The 13944-nt window shown below is 38.6% G+C and overlaps 1 protein-coding gene across 5 annotated transcripts in view; it reads left to right on the top strand.

The window, feature by feature from the left end:
* SNX14 (sorting nexin 14) overlaps window positions 1-13944 on the top strand; it is a 65451-nt gene that overhangs the window by 11169 nt on the left and 40338 nt on the right. For all 5 annotated transcript variants that reach the window (XM_037393160.1, XM_037393161.1, XM_037393163.1 and 2 more), the window contains 4 exons: window positions 541-617; window positions 730-808; window positions 7804-7847; window positions 12942-13029. In XM_037393160.1, coding sequence (XP_037249057.1) covers window positions 541-617; window positions 730-808; window positions 7804-7847; window positions 12942-13029 — 288 coding nt within the window. The remainder of the gene's footprint in view (window positions 1-540; window positions 618-729; window positions 809-7803; window positions 7848-12941; window positions 13030-13944) is intronic.

Below are 13944 nucleotides of genomic sequence, written 5' to 3'. Positions count from 1 at the left end.
TCTTTTATCAAGTTTGGGGTTTTTTTCCCTAGCGATCCTTTAACTTTGGCAAGCCAGTGCCAAGTCCTCTTTGCTGATTGTAATCAAACCAGAAAGTAGTGCTGTGTTTCGAAGAAAAAAAAACCCAAACCAATAAAACATTCCCAAAGGAGATAACTGTTTTCTAACTTAAAATGTTTTAATGTAGAATTTTATAGGACTAAGAATGTTATAGTTGTAATAGCTCAAGTCTGCGAGTAAGGTAATTTTGCAGAGAAGCCAGCTGGTCTGTTACTAGACCAGCAGATTTATGGAGACATGACTGGAGATGTGAAAGGGTATCTACCTGCTCAAACTTGATTTTAGTGGAAGCAGTTTTTCTGTTTGGTTGTTTTTTCTCATACCATGCCTCGTTATCTTGTTTTCTTGCTGGAGGAACAACTTTGTCTTTATGCTGTTCGGTTTTCTGTAGCTGTATAAGATGAAATTCATGAATGTATCAACATATTAAGAGAGTAATCATTTCAAAGAATGTAAACTTGTCCAAATATCTTCTCTTAGCAATTAGAATTGCCGGAGCTATTTCCCCACGGCCATAGTTGTGCTGTATGTGGCAAGGTGAAATGCAAGAGGCACAGGTAAATTAAATACGTGGCACCGGTAAGCTTGGTATTTCTTATATTTTGTACGTAGCTGTAGGAAGCTTTCTATGAAATACTGTTGCATCAACTTTTCCATTCTTTCCTGCAGACCTACTTTGCTTCTGGAAAATTATCAGCCATGGCTGGATCTGAAAGTGCCTTCCAAGGTTGATGCATCACTCTCAGAGGTAATTGCTGCGTCGTTTTCTTAGTGCCTTGAAATTCATTGCGTTTTTATTATGTATGTCTTAGACCTATTAATTCTGGTTCAATAGATAGTTCAGATGTGCTTCCTGTGCATGTTAGCTTGTTTCTGTAAAATTCAAAGCAGAAGAACATATACTGGGAGCAGAGAGGCGAGATGGCCTGCTTGTTAATGCAGTCATGACTGTTCTGTAGTAGCATGCATAGAAGAAACATCTATGTAAACTGGGAAGTACATGGGAAAGAACATTGATAACTGGATGTGTCCAATTCTGAGAAAGTTAAGGATTTCAGTCTGCCTAGTATTTTGAAGTGGAGGTTAAGGGATTATTTGCTCCAGCTACAAAATTTTTGTAATGAAGATGGTAATTTCATGGTAGCTGATTTCACATCATCAGACAAAGCTGTAACAAAATCTGTCTAAAAAAGAAAATAGTAGATTTACTGAAAGAATAGCATAAACACCTGTTTTTTAAGATGGCTGTAAATCAGGAGTTTTGTTTTGTTCTTTTCTCTTTAAGAAGAACTATCCAAAGAGCCATTGTTCTTTGGGTTTGGTTTTTTCCCCTTGATTGGTAATTGATGAAATATATTGGCAGCTAAATAAATAATATTTTCTCCTTTTTTAAAGCTAGGAAAATATGCAAGCACATCTGTAGCTTAATGTCCATTTATTTAGAATTAGAACTTTGAGGTTCTGTGGTAGGAGGATGAACAATTGGCCTGTCAGAAGTGAGAAGATTCTTGCATGTCAGCTCTTGCAATTAACAACGTGGTGTGTGAAGTAAAAAGCTGCGTGCAGTTATGGTATAAGCTAACACTTCAATTCAGCTGTGCGTGATGGTCTCCTGGGCACAGCCCACAGCAAGAGTAGCAAAAGAGTGAAAACCTTAAGGGAAGGGAGGGTTGGACAGTTGAGAATGTTTTTTAAAAAAAACACAGATAACAACTTGTTGACTTCCTTTGGTTTAGCGCAGTAACTTCCTCTGCAATTTCGGAAGCTAGCATTTATTCTTTTAAACTTACTTAAATCTATTTTTTTTTTAAATAAGTTTTGGCTTAAGTGTATTAAAATATTAATATTGCTGAATATATAATTTTAATAGGTTTATTGTTTTAACCTCCTGTTTTAGTAATAGAATGGAAAATAAACGCTTTATGCATGTAGTATTTTTGGAATTTTGGGCGGCAAATAGCTGACACATTTTACCAAAGGGTGTGGTAAATGCTGAAGAACCAGAAATTTTCCTGTTTAGCTTAAATGGGAATTTAATGCTAAAAAAGTTCTTTGTATTATGTCATTCATAAGAGATACTAGTAGATACCATAACTATCTTCTCAGACTGATCGTTAAAATGTGTTGCTACACATTGGCGTTTCGTATTTGATTGTTGTTGCTGTAGTTCTGCTTTTACCAAAGTGGTGTGGACTGTTCTTTGCTGTTTTTTTTTTTTTTTTACTTCAGTGACAGGTCCCTGGCCCCGCTTTATTTAGTGATACAGACAGCTTTTGTACATCTGTGCCGTGTTTCTCATTCTTTTCTTTGGGTGCTTAACTAGAGGGAAGTGCCAGACCCAGGTTCTGTGCCTTGCTGGGGCAGTGAGCCAGGGTAATCATCTTTGATGGACCCAAACAAGCCGTCTGTTTGAGCCACCATTTTCACCTGTGTAGGATACTGTTTGGAGTGAAAAATCTCATTGCCTTGTTCCCTCTTGTAGCTATTGCGTACTGGTTAAAAGGGTAGCGGGAGTTCTACCGACACTGGATTATTCCTCTTGACCATCTGCTCTGGGGATGCAGTGTGTAATGTGTGTCTGGAATTGGATAGTCTGCTTTAGGTTGGAAGGAGAGACTGCTCTTACTTTCTTTTGTGGGTTGGTCATACGTTAGAGGGAAGCTGATACGGTGAGAATTAAGACTAATGAGATTCTAAAGAAGTGCAGAGTGCAACCTGCTTCTGAAAAGCAGATTCTTCAAGTACTTGGAATAATTCTGGGATTTTTTTATTCTGGATTAGTTTTTCTAGTTCTTCCTTTTCAGGTTGAAGAATTTTGGCAATGTTCTCATTTCCAAGTGTTTCTAATTTGAATCAGTTGTATAGTCTTTAAGCTTGTGTTTTCAAGTGCTTGCAGAACAATTTAATACACATTCAAATCAGGAGGAATGTGAGTTGTTCTCACAAGTACGGATTTTTCTCTTGGATTCTGATGACAATTTGTCTCACTTTGCAAATTCTTAATGTTTTACAACCTTGTTTTGGTTATCTAGCTGCTGCACATGGTTTAAAACAGTAAGAAAAGCCTGTGCTTGGACTTTCTTCCCCCGCTCATTTATGTTTATTATTATAGTTGAGCTCTAAACTGCCTCAACCATGCATCTATCAGTATTTGATAGTTTGGGCTGTATCCTGTGTGAGAATAGTGCAGTGACCTAAGTGTAATTTTATTTCCTATTTCTAATCCATTGGGCTCTATGTTAGTTTCCCCAGCGTTTCCTTTCTTTGTGAGTTAGGATGTGATATCTGTTGGCCAGTTTTATGTTGTGTATGATTTCGGGTGCTACAGATTGTATAAGGGAGAATTGAATTCTATTATTCAGTTAAGGAACTCAGCTCTTTCCCTACCATCTCACTTTTGCTGTGTGAGGGATGATTGCAAGTCAAATCTGGAAAGCTGCTCTGCTACTCTTGATCAGCGTCATGAAAGAAATGCCTTACTGGATCAAGGTGCTGTCTGTTGATCTCACAAACCTTTCTTTAGTTTGACTTGGTTATGGGACCAGAATTTTATCTCTTGTCTTTATTTTTTTTTTTTAAATTTATTTTCTAAAAGTAAGATACAGACAAATGCATGACAAGACATCAGTTATTGTCTGAACGTGCTCTTTGCCAGTCTTAAACTCTTGCAGCAGCGTAGTGGCCTGCATGCTTTTTTATTAGGAATCTCTTGTTCTACCCTCAGAAAGTTGCCTCAGCTATCTAGTTGTGCTGTCTTCTAAGGCTTTTAAGATTGCTTTTGTGGTTTACTTATCATATCCTTGCTCCTTTCCAGTCTACCTGAGCCTGGTAGTTCTGACCTGTTACTGAATTGTTCATTACTCAGCTTTGTAGTTCCTCCTCCTGACAACTGGGGTCTGTTCTATGGCAGTCCAGAGAAAGCTTGTTCAGCAGCGAAGAATGACAAGCGCGCAGTGTCGTAGTGCATGCTAGAACATAATTTCTCTTTGTTTTTTCTTCAGCTGCTGCTTACAGTGCTACCTGCTGCCTTTGGTTTTACACTTGCAATCTCTTACCAATTCAAAACTGCTTATGCATAGTAGAACCAGTAATTTTGTAAAATACTTGAAAAGTAGGTAGGCTTTACCTGAAATGACTCATAGTTTGTATTTAAAACCAGAGAATAATACTTTACAGACAAGGAAATTGCTTATCGTTAGCTGCCATTCTTTGAGGTGTCTGATCTACTCTGTTGGCATGTGTTCGTAGCATGAGTAGTTGAGCTTGAATAATATTGTTGGTGTTGCTAGAATGGAAGTGGATACACATACCCTGCTTTTGTAGTGCTTTATTCAGTGGATGGTGTGACAGGTTTATTTCTGACTTGCAGAAGCACACTGATGCAGTCTGGAAGGCTCATAGGGTTCATGGGAAGGCTGTATGCTCTGAACTCCAGTTACCGGCAGTCAATGACCTGTTATTACTTGAGTGCTTGTGTTTTGCAGTGTGGATGATTTCACACTGGAGCACTCTTTTAGCTTCTGTACAGCACCTTGGTGTGATGGAGACTGTGTAGATAACTTGAGTTCTAGTAGAATGTGCCTTGGCCTGCGATATCAGGACCAGTGATATGTGGACTTCAACTGCATTTCTGTCTCTGTGCGCGCTGCTTCTGGGTCTTCCGCTAGTGGGTTTATCTGTATGGCATTGTCCTGTGGAAACATTACCATAAACCCCTTACTTGCAGTGTGACTGTGGAAGTGGAAGATAACAAGAGAAACACTGGCAAATGTTCATGGGGTAAATCTTGAAGAAACCTTATCCAGAGTGCGATGGGTCATCAGGTCTTGTGTCTTCCCTGCCTTCCTTGCTGATGTAATAACCACAGGAGGATGATTCTCTGAACGGTGTGTGTTTGGCATAGCTAGCAGAAAGAATGAGATTTCTCACTGTTGGAAACAATTCTAGTGGCTTTAGAAGCCTCTGGACTGTAGGCAAACAAGTTATGTTAGCATCTGAGGACCTGGAACTGCAGCAACACGCGCTGAAAGCCTGATGGACAGGCTGTTGGTTCCAAAGTAGTAGTCATGGTTAAAGAAAGCTCTTTCAAGAGGAGTGCGCTGTGCTCCCTTTGAGTACATGGTCTTGTGCTCGAAGGCTGTCCAAGCGGAAGATGTCATTGCTCTTGATGAGGAGGCACATTGTAAAAGTGGAGGAAGAAAGAAAAGGGATCCTTTTAATAGATCACAGAATCATTTATATTGGAAAAGACCTTTAAGATCATCAAGTCCAGCTGTTAACCTTGCGCTGCCCAGTCCACCACTAAACCATGTCCCCAAGCACCACATCTACATGTCTTTTGAATACCTCCAGGGATGGCGACTCCACCACTTCCCTGGACAGCCTGTTCCAATGTGATGCACAGTATGGATTTTTCTGCAGGCCTTTGCTTTTGAAAGGCACTTTTTTGGAAGAGTCTGCAGTTTGGGCCCTGAAAGAGGTTTGTTTTGGTAGAAACTCTGCATGAACAAAAATAATGTTGCAGTCAGTACATGCAAGAGTGACATTTCTATGGAATAAATCGGTGGGTTATGTACTGGCAGTGCTGTGGAAGGCATCAGGGGAATTGTTCTGAGTAGTCTGATCTGTTGCTCTTAAGGTCAATGGTCTGTGTTTGCTGACTGGAGCTGGATGCCATCTCCCTCCTGTTGTCTGAAGATTAACTTCCAAACTAGATTCTCTGGGATTTCTTGATCTTTTCTGGACTGGGAAGTAAAGCATGTGTTGTGATCTCCCCCCACCCCTCCACTCCACTTTTAATGGAAATACGAGATTTTGAGGGAACACACAATACTTAGCCTATCCATCCATCATCAACACATGATCATATTACATTTTCAAGATCTAATACTGCTATGGCACGTAAGGGTAGGAGAAAAGTAATTGTTGGCTTTTGTTTGGTGCACGACACAGACATCTAAAGTTATCCCAAACTGGGAAACATCCTTGTGGAGAGAGGGTGAGGGGAGGGCTCAGTATTTCTCTTTCAGCCTTAAAAACAAAGGGAGGAAAATAACTGAAATGGATAAATTGGAAAAGAGAGAGTATCTTACCAAATTTGAGTAGGTGATATTCTTTGTAACGAAGAGAGGAAAAAGACTTTTCATCAGATGCTCAAGTCTGAGGAATTGAGAGGAATTTAAAAGGCCATAGTGTGCATTTTATTGGGTGTGCTTTTATAATAATGGGTAGAACAATGGCATGTAGTGCCCTAAAGGCAGTATATATTTAGTAAGTCTTGAATTCTTGCCGTGCATTACACTGTGAATGAGTGTAGCAGCAAATCTCTTAAGAAGAATAATACTTATTTTCATAAATGACACTTGTACATCAACTGCTACATTCAGCTTTCCTTCCAAACAGATTTTACATTTTTCTTTGAACGCGGTAGCTTCTTTTGCAAAACTTTCCTTCTGTAGAATATGGCACAGCAGCCTCACGTAGCAACATACGTATTCTCTCTTACTACCCTGATCAGCCTTGATGCTGCTGGCAACAAAGTGACCTCTAAAGCAGTCACTCAAATTAAGGGATACCTTGTGACAGGAGAAGGTAGTATGGACTGTATCTTGGGCTTCTAGTGAAGGAGGAGAGATCCTCCTTCCTGTTCCTTCTTTGTGTGTTGTTTTTTTTTTCCTCAGCACTGCCTGATGTTTCCCCTTCCCTTCAGAAGTTTTCTTTTTGCTAATCGCGGTGCAAGGACTGTGACAGTTACTTGAAACTTTGTGTAGGTGTAAGGAGAGATGTCAGAGCTGCAGTCTCGCTAGCAGTACACCTTGTGCCCCATCGATTGAACAGGGACTGTCGCCTCCTCTGCCTCCCTCCCTTCTGTGATGGACCAGGGTGTGCCTGTGACATGGCTGCAACAGCACCGGTTCTTCCTGATTAAACCAGGTTTTCTGGCATGGGAAAGGCAACTACAGTCTTGACCTATGAAGAATAGATTTGACGGGAAGGATGGAAAAGCTTCTCCTACAGACATGCACGTAGGTGGTGTATACAGGGGCTAGGAACAGGAGGGAGAAGGCCGTGAGGATACATGTAGGACAAGAACTTTGGGAAGTGCTCCAGCTGGGACTTCAGGAGATGGCTGGACCATAAAGCAGGCTTTGTTGAAAGCTGTGGTGCAGGATGTGGAGAAAGAAGAATGGCTTTCCTAGGAATTGCTTTTTAGGATTCTTCCTTTGCTTTTTTGTGAGCGGTGAGCGTACAGGATTGACTGTCCCACTTTGAGGGTGGGAGAGAGCTGGAAAAGGTAGGTGTGGTTGGATAAAAACAGGTGGAGATGTGTATAAGTGGTAGGATGGGTAGCTGTGCCTGTGGGACACTCCACACTACGTCAGAAAAGAACAAGGACTGATTGGAAAAAGTGGGAAAGGGCTGTTTGAGGTAAGATGACATTTTTCATAGCATTTGCCTCACAGAGTGGCCACGGCACTGTGCTTCGTGTTGTCGGTAGTAAGAGTGGCAGCTGTTTCACATTGATAGCAGGTTAAACCACCACTTTGTTGCAATTTGCCCAAAGTACTGATTATTATGCAAAATTATTGATCTCGCAATAGGATTGCAATGTACACGTTTGTATGTTAAAGTTTTATGATGTATGAATTATGTTCTTTGAGTTTTGGAAGGTGTGCTTTTGCCTCTTCTAACAAGGATTTATGGTAATTTGTTTTGTAATGTGGTTGTCTTTGTTCTGCACAGGTGCTTGAGTTGGTGCTGGAAAACTTTATTTATCCATGGTACAGGTATGAGCTTTACCTAAAAGTTAACTGGTTTTGACTCTCAAATATTTGTCAAACTGTTTAAGAAATAGTCACCTGAAAATAAACATTTCTGTTTCTTTAGTAAAAGTGCATATATAAAGCATACTTTTAAGTGCTACAGTTTCACCATTTTATTGTCTCTTAGCAGAGTAGAACAACAGGTCTTGTAATAATTTGGGCATGGTAGAGGTGGTTCTGAAATTTTATTTCATCCTGAAACCACTTTTAGATTATTCATTTTTATATGTTAATTTTCTGATAACTCAGAAGTACATATGGCTTTATTAAAATTTGTGTAAAAGCTCAGACACCCCCCCCCCCCCAAATTTATTTCCAGATAGAAGCATACTGATCTTTCATATTGCTTAAAAAAAAAATAAAAATCACTTTACAATTTTTTGAAAACAAAAATTCCACTTTTGATTAATACAGAGAAGGTGTTTTGAACACGTTGTGGCCATCTTCTTGCAGAACATCTGATGTGAGTGGTTACGCTGAGCTGAATAGAGTAGTACTGTGTAAATAACTTTAAAACAGTGTATAAAGGAAAACTTGTGCTAATTCTTTTTTGGTTTTTTTGCCTTGTTCCTTTAATATTAATTAGTGTTTCAGAATGCTTTGCAAGAAGATACAAAAAATATTTTTACTTGATTGTGCTTGGCATTAATGTGTTAAAACACAATTTTGCCTTAATTCTGACTTTGACTTTTTTCATTGGATGGAAACGTTTAGTTTTGTGCTAAAAGAAATTGCAACTTTTTTTTTTTCTTTTACGCTGTTTTTTTCTGTCTCTCTGGGATCTAAAACTTTCTGGGCAGATGATTTTGCCTGATTGGTTTTTAATTGTGGCTGATAACTGCATCTCTCGTGTCTACCTTTATATGATTAATACTCCGAAGTATAAAACTTAACTGCCTACGCAAACAGCAGAGGGAGCTTTAGCACCGTGTATTGTGAATGATCAAGTTGAAAAATTCAAGGTTTTTAGCTTTCAAATAGAGAAGACTAGAGTGTGTTCCATTGAGCTGTTTGATAAAGTAACAAATGTAAGGGAACCAACTTTTGTATTTCATAATTTGACATTAGGTGGTTTTGGCTGGTGGAAGGTGTCTTCAGTGTCTTTGTTTTGGACTGACAAGGAAACTTGAATTCCACATATTACTTACATCTCTGATGCTCAAGACAGTGGAAGTCTGGAATACATTGTATGGTGGGGACAGTAATAGGCAGTGCAAAACATCATTGTTATGCAGCTAGCCAGCCTAGGTTCTGCTCTGTTTTGCCCTCAGGTGAGCTGTATAGATGCTCCTACACTATCTCTAGTTTTACGTGGCTGTACCTCTGGATTTTGAACTGGCTCCATAAATTCACACCGTGCTGATCAGATCTAATAAGCTTTCCATGAACCTGAAGTATTGGGAGTTCAGCGAGCTATAATGCAGTTCTGCAGGACACAACTTGGTCCTGGAAGGCTTGCTGGTTTCAGTGTAACAGTAGTAGTGTCAGATCTGGTTTCACTCCCTCTAGACATTTAGGTGTTTCTGTGCTTTCCTGTATTTCCAGCGACAGTCGTGCAGGGAGGCTTGAACTGTTTGTGTGTGGCCGTTTGAGGTCTGTCTCATAGAGCATGTGAGTTCTGACGTCTTCTGCTTAGGTGTACCTACACTGTTTGCATAGCTCAGCTCACCCTGGAGAAAGAACTCTTGCATTCATGGAATGTTTCTCCTGAGCTAACAAACCTTACTGACTTTAGATAACTTTTCACAGAGCCAAATCAGAAGCCTTTGCATCCAGACTACCCTTACGTATCAGTGTGGGTAACCACCAGCAGGCAATTCAGACTTGCCAGACTAGGCTGGTAAAACAGTTTGCTGCTTTCACTTGCAGAAAAGTCTGGGCATAAATCCTTATGCTAGCTGCCTCCCTTTCAAGTGAAGGCATTTGTGCAGAAGCTACCCCTCTCTCTTTTTTTTATTGTGCCCTGCCAGCTGATGCTGTCTTGCAGCACCTTGCACACTCTGGACGTTAGAGAGGTAACATGATGTATGTCACTTGGAACCCCAGGAAGTGTAACACTTACCAGACGTGTATATTACAAGATAAAATCATGGATTTGTTGCTTGGGAAATAAAGTGCTGCAAGCAGGGGAAAGCTGTGGTCTGTTTTTTTTTTTTTTCCATTAATAAACTGTGTAAGAATTTGTAATATTTTATTAGCTGGTTAAAATTTAGAGGCAAACGTCCCTAAACTTGGATCAGTTTAGGGGAGTGAAGATTAGTACTTGAAATCCACTGAAATAGGTAGACCTGTGTGCATTTTTTTGTTTGGTATTTTTCAAAGTATTTATACTGGTTATGTTGAAATATTTGTGTTAAGATTTTTTTTCAACTATGTGAGAAGAATAGAGCATAATTGTAAGTAATGCAAGTTTGTAGAGTTACAAAACACTGGTCTGAGACTGCTGCTTATACTGTATATACCTTGCTTATACCAAGCTCATTTTGAATAGGAGAGTTTGAAGTTTGAATGAGTTGCTCTGTGCTTTACTGCATTTTTTTGGTCATTGATGCTACTGTGACTCCAGTTCTCTCAGACTAGGTTAGAATCCAGTGATTACCACGTTTTTGTAATACGTTACTATGAAAACATTTTTTCTTTGATAGTGACTGAAACCAGTGTTTTCACATATGGCGCTGCTTCTATTTTAAATGCAACAAAAAATCAGGATTTTTGTTGAGTTACAAACCATAGCTTTACAGTTTTATCGGCTTGCAACTTATTTTCTTCATCTTTTTGATAGGAGTTGGCCAAATTTTCTAAGAAATACTTGACACACAGAGGGGAAAAAATCCCTTTGCTATTTGTGCATGGCTTTCATTTATCAGTAGATGCCATAAGATTTTGTATGCAATAGCAGCTGGGTGTATCTCTTTTCAGACATTGGACTCAGTAACTGTTTACAATTAACAGACTGAGACTTTTTATTTTAGCAAATCTCTCCGTTACACTGACAGTTATGTTTTTAAGTTTTTCCTCAATTTTTGGGAAAATGCAGTTAATTTTTACAATGTTTCCAAGTGAGTACTTTGGACCTCCCACTGTGTCGCTAGGGATTTGAGATTTTTCAGGTTCTTTATTTTTTTTTCACCAGTCATCAGTCTGCTGATGATTAAAAGAATGTCTGCAAACCTACGGCACATTGTGAAAGTACGTGGCATCAAGTCATGTCCAAGTAGAATTAGCCAAGATACTGGTTATCCAAGGGCCAAGAAAATAACAACTTCTTGATCCAAATTACTTTGTGTATCTTGTTGTCTGTCAAATACTAGTAACACAATCATACAATCTGTTTGCTAATCCCTTGGCTTCCTTTGACAATGTGGGTATTTGTGAAGCATATTGCTTACAAAATGTCAGCTGCTGATCTTAAAGCAAACCTTCCCCTACAGTATTCTTATCTGCATGTGATTAGCTGTTGGAGGATGGTTGTATTCCTTACGCCAGACTGCTTTCTTTGAGGTGCTTTTTCATGCAATTAGTTGTATACTTTGATCGTCAGGTCACTGGTTGAAATGCTATATAACCCAGGCTAATATTGCTTTAAAAAATCAGATTATGAGTAATATCACATGATGTTACAGGCATAACATTTTTATTTTTCAAATGTACTGTTGTTGCTTGTAATGATATTTTTTTAAAGCAGATATTTGCGTTTACTAAACATGCAAAATTTTATTACTAAAACTGTGAAAGCAGGATGTAAGTTTCTTTGTTGTGTTATTACGCAGCTGTTATGCTGCAGTTTTACTGATAGTCGTACTCTAATGTCCATATATGCTTAAATGCCGGTAGATTTTTACTCTTCCAGTTGCATTTGTGGAATGCTGTTATCACGGTCTCTTTTTTCCACTCGGTTTAGTTGCAGTTTCTGCATCTAAGACTTAGTGTGTTTCCCATTTTCATTCAGTTTTCCAAAAAAGATGAGGAGTTAGGTATTTTTATTCCTGAATCAACTTTTAAGTATTTTTGCTATGATTTTCCACTAAGCAGACTGTTGCAGCAGATGGAAACTGGCAAGCCAGATGAAAAGTTTAGATGATATTTTGTCTTAGGTGTTTGGGAATCTGTTTCAATTCTTCTTTATTACTTTGTTTCCAAGCAGCAACCATGTTAAGTAATTACAATTCTGTTCCAAGCAGCTATAGGTTGAGGTTTTTGTTTTGTTTTCTTTGTAATTGATGGTTTCACATATCATGCTATATCAAAAGTAGATCAACTAAAAAAAAAAAAAAAAAAAAGTCTGTCATTTGTTGGTTTCCTGCACTGTGCTTTCTTTTCTTTTCTAAAAAATGGCAGTCTCTGTTTAGACCAGAAATAGGCCCAATTTTATATTTAGAAGAGAGAATGTTATTGTATTAAATAGCATCTAAGTATTAGAACTTGTTGAAAAAATAGCAATGCAAGTTTTTTATTGGAAGAGGCAGAGTTGAAACATGAGGGATGTACCTATTTCATTAAAAGCTACATGAGAAATTACCAATTTTATAGTAAAATTTAAAAGAAGTTAACAAAGCCGGATTTCTACTTAAACAAAGGAAAATTATTTGAAATCTCAGAGTACAGAAGGTCTTGTAGTATGCAATATGGAAAATCTAATTTTGACTGCCTTGACTGGGGTAAGTGCTTGCAGTACTCTTATTCCAAAAGCTTTGTTGATACTAATTCAGTTTCACTTTGTGTTACTGAACTAGGAAACAATCGCATGTGCGGAAAATAAGTTAGATTTTACTCAGTCAAAATCATGCAGACAGTATAGTAGAGCAGGAATTGCTATATAATTCCAGTTTACTGATGTATTTCTTAAGCCATTGTTATGTGCCCAAGCATGATGGGATTGCTGTGTATTTTACTCAGAGGACTGCTCACTCTCTGTCCACACTTTGTAGCTTTCATTTCAGTTAATGCCCATTGAACACTCTTGAGAACAGTCGATGTTTTTATTCTAGCCTTAAGTAGTGCCAAATGTGCTGTAGTTGGATTATATGTATTTTATTCTGTTTTCTTACAACACTGCAGAAATATTACTGATGATGAATCCTCAGTGGATGAACTGAGAGGCACGCTGCGGTTTTTTGCATCTGTGTTAGTTCGGAGAATTCACAAGGTAAGGTGACTTAAAGGTATTAATGTTGGTTTTCCATGAGAAATAACTGATGTCCATATGTAGAGAGTTCTTCAATTTTTTTTTAAATGCTGATTCCAAAGTCAGTCTTACAGAGAGTATAGGCAGTTTCCACTGAATTGTCTTTTTTGCGGTCTTCATTACCTCATTCTGGAGCTTATCCCATTCTTGGTTATTTAACCATCTTTGAAGGTTCATCAGTGGAAGTGTTTAATATCTGGTTGGATGGGGCTTTGCGCAGCCTGATCTAATGAAAGATGTCCTTGCCCACGGCGGGGGGTTGGACTAGGTGATCTTTGAAGGACCCTTGCAACCCAAACCATTATGTGATTCTAGCAAATGGATATATTTTTTTACACCAGTGCAAGGCATTGTTAAAACCTTGGAATGATCTTTTAGCTGTCTTCTAATGACTTAATCAAAGTGGAAAAGATTTTGACAATTATTGAAAAAGAACTGTTAGAAAATGGTTAGCAGTGTACCCATCTCATAGCTTCTGCTTGCTTGACTTGTTTAAATGCAGACAAGGTCCTTACATTGTCTATAAAGAGTATCAGAATTAAAACAGGTATCATTCTGTTATTAATGTAGTTCGTAAAAAACATTCTGAAGACTAAAAGATTCAACTTTTTTATTCGCTGTGTTTAATATATTAACATATGTACTCTCTTTTCTGGTAGAGTGCTTCAAGCCAGCTTTCTGGCTGTTCTAAGCCAGAAGAGTTACTCAGTTTCCAGATTTATTCAGTGCTGGCTCCATTGTTGGAGCAACTACCATAAATATGTCTTTTTCCCCCCCCCCCCCCCCTCCTTAGTAACAGCAATGTTTCCTGACCTACAAGTTGTACATGTACTCTGTCATAACTGATTAACAGCCTGATTCTGTCCTTGTTGTATA

Source organism: Falco rusticolus, chromosome 6 (assembly GCF_015220075.1).
Source record: "Falco rusticolus isolate bFalRus1 chromosome 6, bFalRus1.pri, whole genome shotgun sequence".
NCBI lineage: Eukaryota > Metazoa > Chordata > Aves > Falconiformes > Falconidae > Falco > Falco rusticolus.
The sequence above is the reverse complement of the archived record's forward strand: the minus strand, read 5'-3'. Positions and strand labels throughout refer to the sequence as shown.